Below are 20335 nucleotides of genomic sequence, written 5' to 3'. Positions count from 1 at the left end.
CACGGATGATGCGAAGGAGATGTGTTGCACTGCATGAGGCAAATGGTGGTCAGACCAGATACTGACTGGTATCCCCCCCCCAATAAAACAAAACTGCACCTTTCAGAGTGGCCTTTTATTGTGGACAGTCTAAGGCACACCTGTGCACTAACCATGGTGTCTAATCAGCATCTTTATATGGCACACCTGTGAGATGGGATGGATTATCTCAGCAAAGGAGAAGTGCTCACTATCACAGATTTCGACTGGTTTGTGAACAATATTTGAGGGAAATGGTGATATTGTGTATGTGGAAAAAGTTTTAGATCTTTGAGTTCATCTCATACAAAATGGGAGCAAAACCAAAAGTGTTGCGTTTATATTTTTGTTGAGTATATATGGTGTTGAAACGATTAGTCGAGTAACTCGAATAATTCGATTACAAAAAATATTCTAGGCAAATTCTGTGCCTCGAAGCTCCGTTTCACATTGTAGTACATATGCCAGGGCTGTGTGTGGCACTGTAATCTCCAGGAAAAAAAAAAAACAAAAAACAGAAGACTAGAGCATGCGCATAAGCTGTGTAAGAGCTAATCAATTTAGCACCAGAAGCTACAACTTTCCAATGCGACCAAGTAAAATAAAGCCTTTTAAGAGAAAGAGGGTCCACGCTGATCAACTAGAATAAACTTACTGTGCATTTAAAGTGAAGCAGTGTGTTTGTCACGGTTTGGTCCGCTGGCTGCACTCCGCTCTACGTGCACTTTAAGTCAATCAAGTTTATTTAAAAACTGGCTTTATTTGCATTTGATCAAAGTTTTCATTGGCAGAGCGGATTTATCAGTGTGCCTTTTGTGGAAAAGCTGCACTCCAGAGACCAGTTTTTCACAGGCTGTGCTCACGTTCCGGTGCAGCCTGACTGACTGAGGATTACGCCAACCGCCTGTGCTTACGGTCCAGTGTCAGGGGAGTGCTGAACACCTGACACCAGGAAAGATGCAAAACTTGTAAAGATGTGAAAAAAAATTACCAGAAAGAAAACAGAAAACAGAAAGGGATACAGTAAATTTGACAATCTGCATGATGGTGTAGCGACATTGTGCCATTGCTTAGGGAGAGCCCTGGAATACTAATGTTAAAAAAAAATGCAAAAGTACTTTTTGTCTGATTACTCGATTAATTGATTAAAAAATTGCTAGAGTACTCAATTTCAAAAATATTCTATAGCTGCAGCCCTAATATATTTGCTTGAAGTGAGCATGACTGCTAATTGTATTTTAACTGGAGCAGGCATGAGGAAAAGCTCAAAATAGTAACACCATGACGATCGCTTGTTTAAAGAATGCTTTAAGTATGACCCGACTCGGTTTTAAATGGTACTGAAAGTAATCAAGCCCTGTTAGGAATTTTCCGGAGTATAAGCCATGACTTATACTCCAGAAAATACGTTAGAACTGAAGTACAGTACAAAGGAAATATTGAAACGCCCTGTGTTAGTCTTTGTTGCAAGTTTCTTCCAGATGTGTTAATCTCACAGCTCATTTAATTGAGTCAAGTGGTGACATATATTCCTTTTGTGGATGTAAATGTCCACCAGGTGGCCCTCTTCATACTACAGCTTTCTTTTCCCCATCAGCATGAAAGACGCACTGTTGCACATTCCCAACAACACTGAGCGCCAAGAATATTTTAAATACCAGAAGTTGTGAATGTGACAGAGTGCCATGATTGAAATGGGTTTTAGGTTGTTGTTTAGCAACAGCAGATGCCTTACAACGGCTGGATTTTTTTTTCTAATTATGTGCTAAGCACTGCTGGCTTAAGTACTTACTGTGTGTCTTCACTGTTGTCTAGCTTTGTTATGAAGGTCTTGTAACCTCAGGATGTGCATTTAATCAGTTGTTAAACTTAAGTAGACTTCAACTTTTTTTTCCTTCGGCAAAGCACTTTGTACTAAAGTAACCTTCTCTTCCATCCTTGCTTTTCTCTCATTTTGTAGCCTGGTTGTGTGGTAAAGGCCTCATGGCCTGTGGCAGGTCCAGTTGATGAGATTCTGATGCGTTCTTCTCAGTACTTGATGGAGACGGCACACGATCTCAGAATAAGACTTAAAGCTTACATGTTACCCCCAAAAAACAAGGTAAGATTTTCTGGTTGCTTGTTCCTGTGCTTGGCTGCCTGTTTATTGCTGTACTGGTAACTGCATATGGCTTGGACAGCAAAAATGAAGATGAGTTGTTAAGTTACTCGGTTCATTCAAGCCAGCTTGTGTAGATAATGACTCAAATGCTATCAACTTGTAAATCAGCAAATTGAAAAAAGGAAAAAAAAAAACATCATCTGCGCAGACAAGACTGCGCAGAAGATGTCATCTTCTGAGTGTTTCACTGGTGACCACATGTTAGTAGAGTGGAAATCAGAAATCAGGTGTTTGGAGGTTTTTCAAAACTGATAAATTAACTATAAATACACCGCCTTAAGAACAACTTGAGGGGTACACATTTTGTATAATTTTGACCCTGTTTGGATGAGAGTAGATAAAATAAATTCAAACATGTGCACTCAATTCTTTTTTGTTTTTGTTGTTGTTTATTTTTTATACGTCATTAATGATGTATGCTGTACAATTGTTCAACCTTGACAAAAGAAGACTTTAAAGACTTCATGAAAAGCCCGGACACCCATGGCAGTGAAGAGTGTATGTAAATCTATGACCACAACTGCATGTCTGCTTCACAACATATGACAGCTGTTATGTAAAATGAGTTCCTGGATGTCAGGCTGCATAATTAATAAAACAGCTTGTATAATGGAAGCACACTGCTTAGTTTGGGGTCACTGACACTGAAAATATACATTGTAATTAAACTGAAGTATAGGAGAAGGCTTGCCTTTCCATCATGAATTTCACATTTTTCTTCCAACAGAAAGGTGACTCAAAACTCTTAACCAAACCCTCCCACAGCACCATCTACGTTGCCAAGAGTTACCCTCCATGGCAGCATAGTGCCTTATCCCTGCTTGGCAAGCACTACAAGGTGAGAAAACGCATATGGCATCCATCAAAAACAAACCCATTGACAACATATTTAAAGGACAGAATAAATATATATATATATATTGCATTTATGTTCCCAATATCTATCTATTAATGTTTTTTTTTTTTAAGAGTAACAATGGCGTCCTTCCTGACAATAAATTGATAGCTAGTGAACTGGGAGCACTCCCTGAACTGAAGAAGTACATGAAGAAAGTGATGCCTTTCGTCGCCATGATCAAGGTGAATTAGAGTGATTGTGTTGGAGTTGCAGCTGTCTGTATTATTTCCTTGGCCAGCGAAGTTTGGTGGAGCTTATGTTTTCACCCCATTTTTGTTTGTTTGTGAACAACCTGGAACCCACAATTTTTCATATATCATTATGAAATTTTTCTTGAAGATTCGTATTCTCATAGGCAAGAGCTGATTCAATTTTCAAAGTCATAGGTCAAAGGTGAAAGTGAGAAAAATCTTGGAAATTTCCTATCCTTTAACATTGAACGAATTTTCAAAAAATCAAATGTCAAAAAAGATCTAATTTCTTTGATATTTGAGTGTTATGTAGGATGGTATCTTTATTGACTGACAAAGTTTGATGCCGATCTGATCCTGATTACAGATTTTGTGGCCATTGAACCCCCATTTAATGTATATTTTACATTATATCTTAATCAAACGTGCCCCAATCATGCTTATTGTGCAATTGTCAAGGTTGCTTTAGGCATGTGTTGAGGATGGATACAGGGTGTGTAAGTAGAAGGATGCAGAGGAAGTTTATAGATAGATAGATAAACTTTATTGATCTCACAGAGGAGAAATTCACATGTTACATCAGCTCTTAAGAAAACACACAAGGTGGGTGCAAGTAGAGGAAAATGTTCATCAAACAGCGTGTACAATAATAATAATAATACTTGTAACAGTACAAGACATAAGAAATGAGGTAGAAATAGAAATATATATATGTATATATATATGTGTGTATATATATGTATGTGTATATATATGTATGTGTATATATATGTATGTGTATATATATATGTGTGTGTGTGTATATATATACAGTAAGGAAAATAAGTATTTGAACACCCTGCGGTTATGGATGCGGTGAGGGAGGACATGCAGATGGTTGATGTATCAGAGCACATATAATGGACTTGCATCATAATTTGCAGTTTTCTGTGTTTTGTAGGAGAATCTGGAGAAGAATGGTCCCAGGGTTCTGGATCTGGAACTGGAGTTTGACGAACGGGCAGTTCTGACGGAGAACCTTGTTTATCTGACAAATTCTTTGGAGGTATTTTATATGATCAACAATTGCTTGAAACAGACATTTAGGGCTCACACCAGTCAAACAAAGGCATTTTTAAGTAGTGGTGTAATGTAATGGTTCCCAACAATCCTCATCATGCACATTTTCTATCCCTCCTTCCTCTGTCAAAGCTTCAAGTGTTTATCTTTTAATTCGCCGAGCACACCTGAATGATCGAATCAGCCGTCAGCAGAACAGGGAGAGATGAAGAATGTGCAGTCAGGGGCTCCCTGACAACTAGGGTTTGAAATCAAATTATTCAACATTTACAACAACCAAAAGGTGACCCAAGTGCTTTCAAGTAAAATCAAGAAATCAAGGGAATAAGAGCGTAACACATAATGAAACCAAAAAGGCACATTGTGGCAAAAAAGTATCACAGCGACACATACGTTACAGCTTTCAGTGGTCCTGCAGTGATCAAGCTGTCCCAGAGACTTATGGTTTGTCCATTATTCCTTCATGCTGTTGTAAATATAAAGTCTCTGGGATGCCAAGATCACAGCAGAAGCATTGGAAGCTGTAACGGATGTGACAGTCTAATGAAATTGCCCATCCACGCCATCTTAGCTCTTTGAGCCAAATGTGGTGCGCTACTACAGGTTGTGCATGGAACTTCTGATAAGTTACGCCCCTACCTGAGAGTCACTACAGCAAAACTAAACTGGAAACTTAAAGTTTGGACAAAGCTGGACAACAAATGCTTTTTTAAAATGTATTTACCCCAAATACATAACGCATATATCAACTGACATGCACGCTTGATTGGGTTTAGTTTGTTTGAAAAATGTCAACATCTTGCACGCAGGTATGCAGAATGTTACTTTAAATAGATTCCTTTGCATCAAAATCTTTGTTTCACTTCATGTGTAAAGGTCAGTTCACTCTGAGCATACTCATATTTGTCTTGGGTTTGGAGCATGCTGTGTCCATTTTCCCAAAAAAGATCTGAAATACTGATCCATCTGACCACATTTTGATAGTCCAATCCAGATGCTTCTGAGCCCAGAGTAGGCAACATTGCTTCTGGACAAGGTTAACGTAAGGCTTCTTTTTCGTAATTACTAGACTAAATTGCCCCGTCCCAACCTTTTTGGAATGTGATGCAGGGATGGATAAACTGACTACCTAAGCTGCTGTTGAGGGCAAAGCTGCAAATACACACTTAAATATGTTTGTTTTTAACTAGATTGAAATAATGTTTGTTTTAGTGTTGTGACTTTGAAAATCCATTCCTTATTGGTGATGCTTAACAGATTAGTGTAAAAGCCAGATACTGGGACTGTAACTGCTGCAGGAGTCCAATTCACAACACAGACATTTTCCAGTGTGTACACTACACACAACCCGTTGGAACACAGTGATGTGTTATCACTTTTCCATATTGTTCTTCCGCTGCAGTTGGAGCAGATTGAGGTCTTGTTTGCATCTGAGGCTGACGACAAAGTGAAGGAGGAGTGTTGCCCTGGGAAACCATTTTGTGTTTTCAGATCAGAGGTAATGTGTTTTGTGCATTGGTTGGTTGTGTGCGTTTATGAGGGCAAGTATGATTGTTGCTTTACTGTCTCTCTGTAATGCCTGAATTTACAGACTTAACTGCTATGATTTACGGGTATCCTGTTTCCTTAATTTCTCAAAAAATAATAGTCCTCTCAAATTATAACTGGAGTCCCTCAGTTTAAACAGATCCTGGACATGTTGTGGTAAAATTTTATTTTTAAATTTATATATAATTTGTATTGTGATGTTAATCAACCAAGTCCCAGTATTTTAGAATATATAAACATGCAAATAATGGATTCGTTGGCTCACAGTATGATTTGTTATAGATAATTCTTACAGCTTTCTTTTGCAACAAAAATATTGGATTAGTATTAATTTTATATGTATTTCCCCATACCTCGATTCAATAGGTCATATATGGAACGCACAATGAATGATAAAAAATAGTTAATGGGCATTGGGAAATGAAATCTTGTGCTTTATGCAAGATTGCAATGGCTTTTGACATTTTAGATTTAACAAAATTAATGTTTTCCAGCTTGGTTTGTCAGTTAAGCTACATCTGCTCACATTTAACTGAATGTGCTTTATGATGAATTAATGCTAATGTCAATGCACAAGTAGCTGTACAATAAAGATTAGAGCCACACCAATGTGGATTTTTTTTTTGGGGGGGGGGAATACAATTATGACATTTTATATATATATATATACACACACACACACACACACTCGTTTGTGATCATCAGAGGGTGCTACAAAAACTAATGCTGCATTCCAGTTGGAAAACAGTGGGTGGGTGCTTTCCAAAAGCAGGGTTGGTGACCTCTGATTGAATCAAACCTTAAAGTTTCCTAAAAACAAACCAGAGCCCAGATTGAAAAAGATTCTGAGAATTCCCTCAGAGATTTCCTGATTTGGCTTAAAAACATCTACCTAGGGGTCTTAGGTTAAAAGTGATCCAGGACCCATCTCAGACCAACTGTAAGGAAAAGACAAAAACCTGTATCTGAGGAGACAGGCCTGATCTCATTGTTATGCATGATGCATAACAATGCACTGTGATTGGTTCAAATCAATTTTATTTATATAGCGCCAAATCACAACAAACAGTTGCCCCAAGGCGCTTTATATTGTAAGGCAAAGCCATACAATAATTACGGAAAAACCCCAACGGTCAAAACGACCCCCTGTGAGCAATATGATTCAAACCACCGCAGCGCAGTGCCTTTAATACCTAAGGGATGCTCTAATCTCTGTAATAAAATTTTATGGTCAACAGTATCAAAAGCAGCACTGAGGTCTAACAGGACAAGCACAGAGATGAGTCCACTGTCTGAGGCCAAAAGAAGATCATTTGTAACCTTCACTAATACTGTTTCTGTACTATGATGAATTCTAAAACCTGACTGAAACTGTTCAAATAGACCATTCCTCTGCAGATGATCAGTTAGCTGTTTTACAACTACCCTTTCAAGAATTTTTGATAGAAAAGGAAGGTTGGAGATTGGCCTATAATTAGCTAAGATAACTGGATCAATGTCTTTTTAAGTAATGGTTTAATTACTGCCACCTTAAAAGCCTGTGGTACATAGCCAACTAATAAAGATAGATTGATCATATTTAAGATCGAAGCATTAATTAATGGTAGGGCTTCCTTGAGCAGCCTGGTAGGAATGGGGTCTAATAGACATGTTGATGGTTTGGAGGAAGTAACTAATGAAAATAACACAGAACAATCGGAGAGAAAGAGTCTAACCAAATATCGGCATCACTGAAAGCAGCCAAAGATAACGATACGTCTTTGGGATGGTTATGAGTAATTTTTTCTCTAATAGTTAAAATTTTATTAGCAAAGAAAGTCATGAAGTCATTACTAGTTAAAGTTAAAGGAATACTCGGCTCAGTAGAGTTCTGACTCTTTGTCAGCCTGGCTACAGTGCTGAAAAGAAACCTGGGGTTGTTCTTATTTTCTTCAATAAGTGATGAGTAGTAAGATGTCCTAGCTTTACGGAGGGCTTTTTATAGAGCAACAGACTCTTTTTCCAGGCTAAGTGAAGATCTTCTAAATAGTGAGACGCCATTTCCTCTCCAACTTACGGGTTATCTGCTTTAAGCTGCGAGTTTGTGAGTTATACCACGGAGTCAGGCACTTCTGATTTAAGGCTCTCTTTTTCAGAGGAGCTACAGCATCCAAAGTTGTCCTCAATGAGGATGTAAAACTATTGACGAGATAATCTATCTCACTCACAGAGTTTAGGTAGGTACTCTGCCCTGTGTTGGTATATGGCATTGGAGAACATAAAGAAGGAATCATATCCTTAAACCTAGTTACAGCGCTTTCTGAAAGACTTCTACTGTAATGAAACTTATTCCCCACTGCTGGGTAGTCCATCAGAGTAAAGTAAATGTATTAAGAAATGATCAGACAGAAGGGGGTTTTCAGGGAATACTGTTAAGTCTTCAATTTCCATACCATAAGTTAGAACAAGTGTTGGGTATTTTCTCCTCCAAACATTCTTAAAACCTTTAACAAGACAAACAGAGTCAAGAAACACCAGTGAGACAGAAAGTCAATTTTAGCTCGCGAGGAGTGCAAGTCAGGCTGTACACCAAAGCTACACTAAAGTCTGGCCTGCGCTCCTGCTCTTTTATTTAGGACTTCCCTACATACATGGGCGGTACAGCTCCTAAGGGGAGGAGTGATAGCGCGTGAGCTGTTGCCGCAGAACCGCTGATTGCACAATACATTCAGGACTTTCAGAACCTTTTTAATCTTGGGCTCGATTAAGATGTGTTTAAGACATCTAACGATTAATCACACTTCTTCTGACACAAGGACTAATGTATCATAATCACACTGTGGTTGGAACATTCAATTCTCTATTCTTTATCTCACTGCTCCGCTTATGGCTGCATTCTGCCTGGGTCATCTTCACATGTCCTGAAAAAGAGCTTAGCGTGCACACAGAGATACACAACTTGCAGAAGCACGTCATGTCACATATCTTAAGTAACCTTCACCCATCACATCAGTACAGTACACTTTATCAGAGCAGAGAGAACTACATTCTACCAGAGCAGAGAACACAAAACATGCATGATAAAATAAAACAGTGTATCTACAGAATAACTCCAACAACAAGATCTAAGGTATGATTAAAGTGGTGGGTGGACTCATTTACATTTTGAGCAAAGCCAATCGAGTCTAACAATAGATTAAATGCAGTGTTGAGACTGTCATTCTCAGCATCTGTGTGGATGTTAAAATCGCCCACTATAATTATCTCATCTGAGCTAAGCACTAAGTCAGACAAAAGGTCCGAAAATTCACAGAGAAACTCAGTAACGACCAGGTAGACGATAGATAACAACAAATAAAACTGGTTTTTGGGACTTCCAATTTGGATGGACAAGACTAAGAGTCAAGCTTTCAAATGAATTAAAGCTCTGTCTGGGTTTTTGATTAATTAATAAGCTGGAGTGGAAGATTGCTGCTAATCCTCCGCCTCGGCCCGTGCTACGAGCGTTCTGACAATTAGTGTGACTCGGGGGTGTTAACTCATTAAAACTAACATATTCATCCTGCTGTAACCAGGTTTCTGTAAGGCAGAATAAATCAATATGTTGATCAATTATTATATCATTTACTAACAGGGACTTAGAAGAGAGAGACCTAATGTTTAATAGACCACATTTAACTGTTTTAGTCTGTGGTGCAGTTGAAGGTGCTATGTTATTTTTTGTTTTTGAATTTTTATGCTTAAATAGATTTTTGCTGGTTATTGGAGGTCTGGGAGCAGGCACCGTCTCTACGGGGATGGGGTAATGAGGGGATGGCAGGGGGAGAGAAGCTGCAGAGTGGTGTGTAAGACTACAACTCTGCTTCCTGGTCCCAACCCTGGGTAGTCACGGTTTGGAAGATTTAATAAAATTGGCCAGATTTCTAGAAATGAGAGCTGCTCCATCCAAAGTGGGATGGATGCCGTCTCTCCTAACAAGACCAGGTTTCCCCAGAAGCTTTGCCAATTATCTATGAAGCCCACCTCATTTTTTTGGACACCACTCAGACAGCCAGCAATTCAAGGAGAACATGCGGCTAAACATGTCACTCCCGGTCCGATTGGGGAGGGGCCCAGAGAAAACTACAGAGTCCGACATTGTTTTTGCAAAGTTACACACCGATTCAATGTTAATTTTAGTGACCTCCGATTGGCGTAACCCGGGTGTCATTACTGCCGACGTGAATTACAATCTTACCAAATTTAAGCTTAGCCTTAGCCAGCAGTTTCAAATTTCCTTCGATGTCGCCTGCTCTGGCCCCCGGAAGACAACTGACTATGGTTGTTGGTGTCACTAACTTCACATTTCTCAAAACAGAGTCGCCAATAACCAGAGTTTGTTCCTCGGCGAGTGTGTCGCTGAGTGGGGAAAAACGGTTAGAAATGTGAAGGGGTTGGCGGTGTACACGGGGCTTCTGTTTAGAACTACGCTTCCTCCTCACAGTCACCCAGTCGGCCTGCTTTCCCCGCTGCTCGGGATCTGCTGGAGGGGAACTAACGGCGGCTAAGCTACCTTGGTCACACATGCTGTATTTTATTTACATTTGATTTACCGTTCGGTTAATTTTGTACTTAATGTATTTGATACTGACTAATGTCTTCATATTGTAACTGCAATAATTTGGATGTAGATTCCATCAGTTACTCTGACAACACTGGGGAAGCCTGTTCTGTTCAGAAACTCTGTTTTCTGAGCCTGCAAGGTGTGACTGTCCCATGGAAAGCAAACGGACTGTGAGACAGCATGATGTTCTGAAAGTGCTGTAATTACCCTGTACATCAACAAAGTGGTGAACAGATTATTGTTTTCACTGGTGTGTGTGTGTGTCTGTGGACAAAATTTAAAAAAGGCTGGATGGATTTCTTTGAAAGTTGGTGGGAATATTACTTGGATAAATATCAAGATGCAATTGCATTTTGGAGTCATTGGGTCAAGTTAAGCTTCCTGCCTTAGTCCTACTTGGCGAAATTTGCAAAGGTCAAGGGCACAGGAAACATTGTCTGAAAAAACATTTTTAATATCTTAATATATTTAACAAGGAAGCCTAGATGGATGATCTAAAAGATATATTGATCAGCAAAATATCTGTGATTGATTGCTATGAATGATTTTACAATGGTAGCTGAGTGGAAAAGGACCTGCGTTTGAATTCGACTCATGCTGCCTCTTTGTGTTTGGACAAGACACTTGTCTACACTGGTTCAGTCCCCCCAGCTGTACATGGGAACCAGCCTCGGCTGGGGAAGGGACCTAGATCATACTAGCGTCCTGTCCAGGGGCAGTCGTAGCCTCTCAGTCACTTGACAAATGAAATGTGTATACTAGTGAACTCCTAAGCTAAAAATGGCGACTAAGTGTTGCAACAGAATTTCTTTTAATGATGTTTAACTTTGCCATTAAAATATAACTTTACATTTGTCATTGTGCCTGGAAGAGGTTTTGGAATGTTGGCACGTCTGAATTTTTTATGCGTTTGCATATTTGCAGCCATGTTTACATCTTATGCTGAAAATAGAAATGATCTTCTCTGTGCTTTCTCCACAGCCTGGGGTGTGCGTGTCCCTCATCAACCCCCAGCCATTCAGTGGCCTGTTTTCTGCAAAGGTTGAAATCCGACAGGGGGACAACAGAGACAGCATCATCTGCCGGCTAGCTAAAGTCAACAGACTCATCAAAGGTAATGACATCAATTGAAAAACTGCTGTTTATGAATCTAAAATTTGTTTGTGTGGGTGTATCTGGAGAGTGCATACTTGTGCCAAGTTATGTGGTTGCATCATCAGGATTCTCAACACCTGATGAACACACTTCTTTATATGCAATCTTCAACCTCCAAACCTACGGTACGTACAATTTCCTCCATGAATTGCCGGTCATTTGAGCGTCTTTTTTTCCTGACTCCATGTTGTGAAGCTGGTCATATTTGTGGACTTTTCTCTCAAACGTATTTGATCCAAGATCGAAATGAAATCGGCATGCGCACTGCAAAAACTTTTATTTTATTATATGACAGGAGAGAAAGGAGTGAAACCAGAAAAGTGACAAATCACAGCCCTTTGCAGTCTCCTTCATTTAGCAGGTGCGCTGGTTCACAGTCAGACAGAGGGCTCTCATCTAAAGCGGTTTGGTTCGTCACACCCAAGGATATGTGTGAAACTTGACACCATAATACAGTGCAGGCACAAGCAGCATTTTGTTAATAATCACCAGCCTTGAATTCCACCCTGCATCGATTAGGTCCCGTGTCTGAGCACGGTTTGAAAAAAACGCCCGGTCTTTTAATTACGGAAATAAAGTACCCACTGTCCACGAATCAGCAAGTGTACGTGCTGGACTTCATTTCATACCTCTTTTACTGGGTACGTCCAAACTGATCCGTCCAGTATACGTGAGGTGCTTTTAAAGAAAATGCATTGTGATCAGACGGGATGTTTTGTCCGACACAAGCGAAAATCTGTTTTACAAAATCCGTTATGTATGGTGTTTATTACATGGAAAACCAGACAAAAGCAGAATAAAAAAAAAAACTCCATGGCTTCTTTGTGACACTAGGAGGAGAATGATAGTATCTGAATCGAGTGGGTTTTTACACTCACCACTTTTTTGTTTTGGGAGGAGTATGGGAATCTGTCTTAAAATCTTCAAGTACAGATATTTGGACTTTTGTTGTTGTTGGGTTTGTTTTAATATGTCATTTCTTGGTTACATGTACAGAGGTTGACCGGTTTGTTAACTCAAGAGTTTCCTCACTAAACATTTACTGTCACTCATATTCATTGATACAAGCAACTAGTAATTTTGTGACTTGCGCACAGATCTGTAGTTTTTGATGAGGTTCCGGATTACAGATGAACCAGTTGACAGTCAGCTATTTGGGACACTGAGCTGAACACTTGTGCCATGATCTCATTGTTCATGAAATCTGTTTTGTAGTAGCTTCTGCTTTTTGTATCAGACCATGTTTCCACTTCTCAGACCTGTCTCACTTTGCCTTCTTTGTGTCCATCAGATTTGTCCAGAGTGAAGCTGATGCGGTACGAGGACCCGGTGCTTGGGCCACGCCGGGTGCCTGTCGTGGGACAGGAGGAGAACGGCAAAGTTCTCATCTCCAACAGTTCTGTGTTCAGCGTCAGTCTGGAGGAGAAGAGGGTCACTCTGACTGATAACGGTCTCACGGTGGATATCGGGGACACTCTGGCTTATCTGGTTCATTAGAGCACATTATACAAACAGGGACAGGGCTCACTGTCGGCATTGAGTAACCTTTGGACAGTCCATATGCATCCTGAATTGTTACAATAAAATAGTCCAGTTTGACTCAGTCATACAGTAGTGTTCAGAATAATAGTAGTGCTATGTGACTAAAAAGATTAATCCAGGTTTTGAGTATATTTCTTATTGTTACATGGGAAACAAGGTACCAGTAGATTCAGTAGATTCTCACAAATCCAACAAGACCAAGTATTCATGATATGCACACTCTTAAGGCTGTGAAATTGGGCTATTAGTAAAATAAAGTAGAAAAGGGGGTGTTCACAATAATAGTAGCATCTGCTGTTGACGCTACAAACTCAAAACTATTATGTTCAAACTGCTGTTTTTAGCAATCCTGTGAATCACTAAACTAGTATTTAGTTGTATAACCAGTTTTTCATGATTTCTTCACATCTGTGAGGCATTAATTTTGTTGGTTTGGAACCAAGATTTTGCTCATTACTAAGTGTGCTTGGGGTCATTGTCTTGTTGAAACACCCATTTCAGCCATGTCCTCTTCAGCATAAGGCAACATGACCTCTTCAAGTATTTTGACATATCCAAACTGATCCATGATACTTGGTATGCGATATATAGGCCCAACACCATAGTAGGAGAAACATGCCCATATCATGATGCTTGCACCACCATGCTTCACTGTCTTCACTGAACTGTGGCTTGAATTCAGAGTTTGGGGGTCGTCTCACAAACTGTCTGCGGCCCTTGGACCCAAAAAGAACAATTTTACTCTCATCAGTCCACAAAATATTCCTCCATTTCTCTTTAGGCCAGTTGATGTGTTCTTTGGCAAATTGTAACCTCTTCTGCACGTCTTTTATTTAACAGAGGGACTTTGCGGGGGATTCTTGCAAATAAATTAGCTTCACACAGGCGTCTTCTAACTGTCACAGCACTTACAGGTAACTCCAGACTGTCTTTGATCATCCTGGAGCTGATCAATGGGTGAGCCTTTGCCATTCTGGTTATTCTTCTATCCATTTTGATGGTTGTTTTCTGTTTTCCTCCACGCGTCTGTTTTTTTTTTTTTTTTTTTTTTTTCTTTTTAAAGCATTGGAGATCATTGTAGATGAACAGCCTATAATTTTTTGCACCTGCGTATGTTTTCCCCTCTCAAATCAACTTTTTAATCAAACTACCCTGTTCTTCTGAACAATGTCTTGAACGTCCCATTTTCCTCAGGCTTTCAAAGAGAAAAGCATGTTCAACAGGTGCTGGCTTCATCCAGGTGCTGTTTGTTTCACAAAATTGACGAACTCACTGACTGAATGCCACACTACTATTATTGAGAACACCCCCCTTTTCTACTTTTTTTTTACTAATAGCCCAATTTCATAGCCTTAAGAGTGTGCATATTATGAATGCTTGGTCTTGTTGGATTTGTGAGAATCTACTGAATCTACTGGTACCTTGTTTCCCATGTAACAATAACAAATATACTCAAAACCTGGATGTAATCTTTTTAGTCACATAACACTACTATTTTATGAACACTACTGTAGATGTGAAATTCTTCAGTTTATTGGGCTCATTGGTGGTTGGAAAGTGTGGAACAGTGTTTGATAAATTATGGCACGGTGTTGGGTGAGAAACGGCACACAGCTTCTCAGTTTAGCAACTTTTTATTGTTGAAATCAGCCTCAGGGATTAACTGAAGCTAACGAGACCCCAAAAGATTTTCTTTACTCTTCCTTTAAAAAAAGTTACAGTAATTTTGGCTCCGACAAGTTGTGTGTTTGGTTTGGACAGTTAGTCCACCTCTGTAAACTTTGTGTTTACTTTGAACATAGACTTCTTGTGTGTGTATGTCACTTTCGATGTGAGGATTAACAACAACAAAATCTGTATTCCTTTTATGTCCATTTCAGTAATGTCTGATCAACCATTATGAGTAAATCTTCTCTGAAAGCGAATGAAGAAACATCTGCCTCCTTGTGTCATGTTGTCTCCGTCCGGCTGCTTATTGTGTGTTTTCACACCATGGACTCTTGTTATCATGGAGCTGATAATGTGGTCACTTTGATCTTTTGTATAATGGTGTGACATTTTGTCTAACAGTGGATGGCACTTCTTTTTCAGTGAAACAATAAAAATCAAATTTTCAGTTTTTCCTGTCTTTGCAAGAAAACAAAAATCTCCACGAGAATGAGGCTCTGGAGTCTGTTATGATTTTGCCAAAATTGAGGACATGTTAACCCCCAAAAACGTGAATCATCTGCAAATCGTGAATTATTCACAAACCATTAATTGCAAAACGTGAATACTGAAAAAATATCTCCCAAATTGATCTTTACTCCAATGAAAGCTCAGTCTCGGGAAGCGCTCGACAGCTTCGTGGACCTTCCTGTCTTGGAAGAATTGGACTTAGTTCCCGTAGTTGAGGAACTCAGCAAGGTTATTGATGTCCTACCAAGAGGAAAAGCACCAGGCATGGATGGCATACCTCCTGAGATTATCAAAAGTGGAAAAGACATGCGTAATGCAAAATAGTCACCCTGTATAAGAACAAGGGTGACCGCAGTGACTGCAGCAAATATAGTGGTATCTCCCTGCTGAGCATAGTTCGGAGGCTTGAGTAATCTTGATATGTCTCCAAATCCTTGCCGAATACATCTACCCAGAATCTCAGTGTTTATTCAGAGCTCTGTGTTCTACTGTACATATGATCTTCTCTGTCCGTCAACTTGAGGAGAAATGTCGTGAACAGCAGATGCCATTATACGTTAGTGTTCAGAATAATAGTAGTGCTATGTGACTAAAAAGATTAATCCAGGTTTTGAGTATATTTCTTATTGTTACATGGGATGTTTCTGTGTAGGCTCTCAGTTGTCCAGGTGGTTTCCATAGTAGAGAAGCTTGAATCTTCGACTGGACTGGGTTGCTTGACGCGAGGATGTTTCGCTTCAAATCGCAGAAGCTTCCTCAGCTAAAATTCTTGCTCTGGTAGTCTGACTTCTGTCTTGACTCTTGTAGAGAAGAAAATACAGAAGCCAACAAAAGCTGGAGTTTTTTAAACCTAACCAGACCCCACCTACCGAGAGGCCGACTGCTATAGGCTAGTGACTAAACAATAGCTCTAATTAGCAGCTATTGTGCTCTAGTTAGCACCCTCCTAATGACAGGGCAGCTGTCCCTCCTAATGATGGGACGGAAGCCTCTCCTAATGGCTCCCATGACGACTCTCCTGATGACGTGAATGACTCATTACCATGAACAAAAGACTGAAACTGCTTTGACCTTGAGTACCCCATTGTAAACAGGGGACAAAGCGTGTCTCAGACCCCCTCCCCGGTTAAGGCTGGGTTTCAACTGTTTCACAAAGAATGCTTCCTTGACACCTCTCTCAAACCATTTCTTCTCTCTGGCTAAGATTTTAACTTTCTTGTCCTCAAACGTATGGTTAGTGTCTTTCAGGTGGAGATGAACTGCAGACTGAGGTGACAGAGTGTCTCTCCCTTATTTAGCAGGAGTAGGGGAAAAACTACAGAGGCTCTTCAGACAGCACAAAATCCCAGTTTACTTTAAACCGGTTAACACCTTGAGACAGAAATTAGTTCACCCTAAGGACAGGATCCCTACAAACAGAGCAATGTAGTGTATTCTATCAGATGTCAGGAAAATTGTAATGAACACTACATAGGTGAGACTAAGCAACCTTTACACAAAAGGCTATACCAGCACCGCAGAGAGGGCGCAAATGGACCTCAGTCTGCAGTTCATCTCCACCTGAAAGACACTAACCATACGTTTGAGGACAAGGAAGTTAAAATCAGCCAGAGAGAAGAAATGGTTTGAGAGAGTTGTCAAGGAAGCATTCTTTGTGAAATAGTTGGAACCCAGCCTTAACCGGGGAGGGGGTCTGAGACACGCTTTGTCCAGTGTTTACAATGGGGTACTCAGGTCAAAGCAGTTTCAGTCTTTTGTTCATGGTAATGCGTCATTCACGTCATCAGGAGAGTCGTCAAGGGAGCCATTAGGAGAGGCTTCCGTCCCATCATTAGGAGGGACAGCTGCCCTGTCATTAGGAGGGTGCTAACTAGAGCACAATAGGTGCTAATTAGAGCTATTGTTTAGTCACTAGCCTATAGCAGTCGGTCTCTCGGTAGGAGGGGTCTGGTTAGGTTTAAAAAAACTCCAGCTTTTGTTGGCTTCTGTATTTTCTTCTCTACAAGACTCGAGACAGAAGTCAGACTACCAGAGCAAGAATTTTAGCTGAGGAAGCTTCTGCGATTTGAAGCGAAACATCCTCACGTCAAGCAACCCAGTCCAGTCGAAGATTCAAGCTTCTCTACTATGTTACATGGGAAACAAGATACCAGTAGATTCAGTAGATTCTCACAAATCCAACAAGACCAAGCATTCATGATATGCACACTCTTAAGGCTATGAAATTGGGCTATGAGTTAAAAAAAAAAAAAGGTAGAAAAGGGGGTGTTCGCAATAATAGTAGCATCTGCTGTTGACACTACAAACTCAAAACTATTATGTTCAAACTGCTTTTTCAGCAATCCTGTGAATCACTAAACTAGTATTTAGTTGTATAACCACAGTTTTCATGATTTCTTCACATCTGCGAGGCATTAATTTTGTTGGTTTGGAACCAAGATTTTGCTCATTTACTAGCGTGCTTGGGGTCATTGTCTTGTTGAAACACCCATTTCAAGGGCATGTCCTCTTCAGCATAAGGCAACATGACCTCTTCAAGTATTTTGACATATCCAAACTGATCCATGATACTTGGTATGCGATATATAGGCCCAACACCATAGTAGGAGAAACATGCCCATATCATGATGCTTGCACCACCATGCTTCACTGTCTTCACTGAACTGTGGCTTGAATTCGGGGCTTGAGTTTGGGGGTCGTCTCACAAACTGTCTGCGGCCCTTGGACCCAAAAGAACAATTTTACTCTCATCGGTCCACAAAATATTCCTCCATTTCTCTTTAGGCCAGTTGCTGTGTTCTTTGGCAAATTGTAACCTCTTCTGCACGTCTTTTATTTAACAGAGGGCCTTTGCGGGAGATTCTTGCAAATAAATTAGCTTCACACAGGCGTCTTCTGTCACAGCACTTACAGGTAACTCCAGACTGTCTTTGAGCATCCTGGAGCTGATCAATGGATGAGCCTTTGCCATTCTGGTTATTCTCCTATCCATTTTGATGGTTGTTTTCCGTTTTCTTCCACGCGTCTGTTTTTTTTTTTTTTTTTTTTCTTTTCCATTTTAAAGCATTGGAGATAATTGTAGATGAACAGCCTATAATTTTTTTGCACCTGCCTATAGGTTTTCCCCTCTCCAATCAACTTTTTAATCAAACTACGCGGTTCTTCTGAACAATGTCTTGAACGTCCCATTTTCCTCAGGCTTTCAAGAGGAAAAGCATGTTCAACAGGTGCTGGCTTCATCCTTAAATAGGGGACACCTGATTCACACCTGTTTGTTCCACAAAATTGATGAACTCACTGCCTGAATGCCACACTACTATTATTGTGAACACCCCCTTTTCTAATTTTTTTTTAACTAATAGGCCAATTTCATAGCCTTAAGAGTGTGCATATTATGAATGCTTGGTCTTGTTTGATTTGTGAGAATCTACTGAATCTACTGGTGCCTTGTTTCCCATGTAACAATAAGAAATATACTCAAAACCTGGATTAATCTTTTTAGTCACATAGCACTACTATTATTCTGAACACTACTGTATATTGCCTTCATCAGTGGTGTCAAAAGTACACACATTTAAGTAGATGTATAGATACTGCAGTTTAAAAACACTCTGGTAAAAGTTGAAGTATCAACTCGACCTCTTTACTCAAGTAAAAGTTAAAAAGTATGTGCTCCAAAACCTACTTAAAGTATAAAAGTGTAAAGTAACCTTTTAAAAAAAAAAAAGGTAGATGCCACTATATGAATTGAAAGCTTAATTTAAAAACTGATTCGTTCTACATGTGGCCCAAGACCCAAAAACCAAAATTACCCCCAACACCACCTGCACGAAAATGTTTCAATTCTAGAAGCTCTGAAATGCAATCTGGGACTATTCCAGACGATAAACTGCAGTGAGTGCAGCATCCATTTAGTGAAGGAAAAGAAAAAAAAAAACAACTTTCCTTGTTCAAATTCATTCCAGTAGTATTCTGCTCTTACAAGGATACAGCAGTTTTCTAGTTTGGCAGATAGTTCTGGAGAAAATCACTGAAGAAATTAACAAATTGAAAATATGGTTTGACCGAAACAAACTGTCATTAAATAAGACAGGGATGAAGTGGAGGTGTAACAGTCACTAGGTGTTCACAGGAAACATTTATGTATGTATTTATGTATGTTCATTGTTAGTTGCTTTTATATTTTCTGTTGTTTCTATTCATGTTGTTTGTGTGAAAATGTAATGAGTAGAAGTCAGAAGTAGGCAGAAAAATAAGTAAAGGAGTAAAGTATAGATACCTAAAAAGTGTACTTGAGTACAGTAATGAAGTATTTGTACTTAGTTACTTGACACCTCTGGCCTTCATAGATCTCACAAAGGCATTCGACCTCATAAGTAGGAAAGGTCTGTTCCAGTTATTAAGGAAGATTGGCTGCCCCAAGCAGTTACTCAACATAGTCTCCTTTCATGAAAACACGGAGGGCGTAGTCAGCTATGGCAGCAAGTTTCAGAGCCCTTTGTAATTCAGAGTGGAGTAAAACAAGGCTGTGTACTTGCACCAACTCTTTTTGGCATTTTCTTCTCGATGCTGTTTGACTTTAAATTCAGACATTCATCACAGGGAGTCTGTCTACTTATTTGAAGCGATGGTAGGCTATTCAACTTGGCTCAACTGAGGGCAAAGACAGAAGTGCGCAGAGTGCTCATCAGAGAATTGTTTGCTGATGATGCTGCCCTGATCTCACACAGAAGAGGGCCTCCAAGTCCTGATTAACCAGTTTTCTCATGCGTGCACTCAGTTTGGGCTAACCATCAGTATAAAGAAGACCAATGTCATAGGGCAGAATGTCTCTGCACCTCCATCGATCAAAATTGATAATAAGGTGCTTGAAGTTACTGACCACTTCACCTATCTGGGCTCTATTATCACCAGTAACGTGTCCCTCAATAGAGAAATTGATAAAGGCATTCCAAAAGCTGCAGGAGTGTTGGCTAGACTGAGTGAGAGTGTGGGAAAATGAC

General features: G+C 39.8%; 1 protein-coding gene across 2 annotated transcripts in view; it reads left to right on the top strand.

The window, feature by feature from the left end:
* Window positions 1–13128, top strand: part of lars1b (leucyl-tRNA synthetase 1b) — a 71103-nt gene extending 57975 nt beyond the window's left edge. The window contains exons 26-32 of one of the 2 annotated variants that reach the window (XM_034178055.1): window positions 1979–2119; window positions 2907–3017; window positions 3149–3259; window positions 4209–4313; window positions 5730–5825; window positions 11439–11571; window positions 12904–13128. In XM_034178055.1, coding sequence (XP_034033946.1) covers window positions 1979–2119; window positions 2907–3017; window positions 3149–3259; window positions 4209–4313; window positions 5730–5825; window positions 11439–11571; window positions 12904–13109 — 903 coding nt within the window. In that variant the 3' untranslated portion in view covers window positions 13110–13128. The remainder of the gene's footprint in view (window positions 1–1978; window positions 2120–2906; window positions 3018–3148; window positions 3260–4208; window positions 4314–5729; window positions 5826–11438; window positions 11572–12903) is intronic. The other variant, XM_034178056.1, reaches the window with a different exon arrangement.
* The last annotated feature ends 7207 nt before the right edge of the window (window positions 13129–20335 follow it).

Source organism: Thalassophryne amazonica, chromosome 9, assembly GCF_902500255.1.
Source record: "Thalassophryne amazonica chromosome 9, fThaAma1.1, whole genome shotgun sequence".
In the NCBI taxonomy this organism is placed as follows: domain Eukaryota; kingdom Metazoa; phylum Chordata; class Actinopteri; order Batrachoidiformes; family Batrachoididae; genus Thalassophryne; species Thalassophryne amazonica.
The sequence above is the reverse complement of the archived record's forward strand: the minus strand, read 5'-3'. Positions and strand labels throughout refer to the sequence as shown.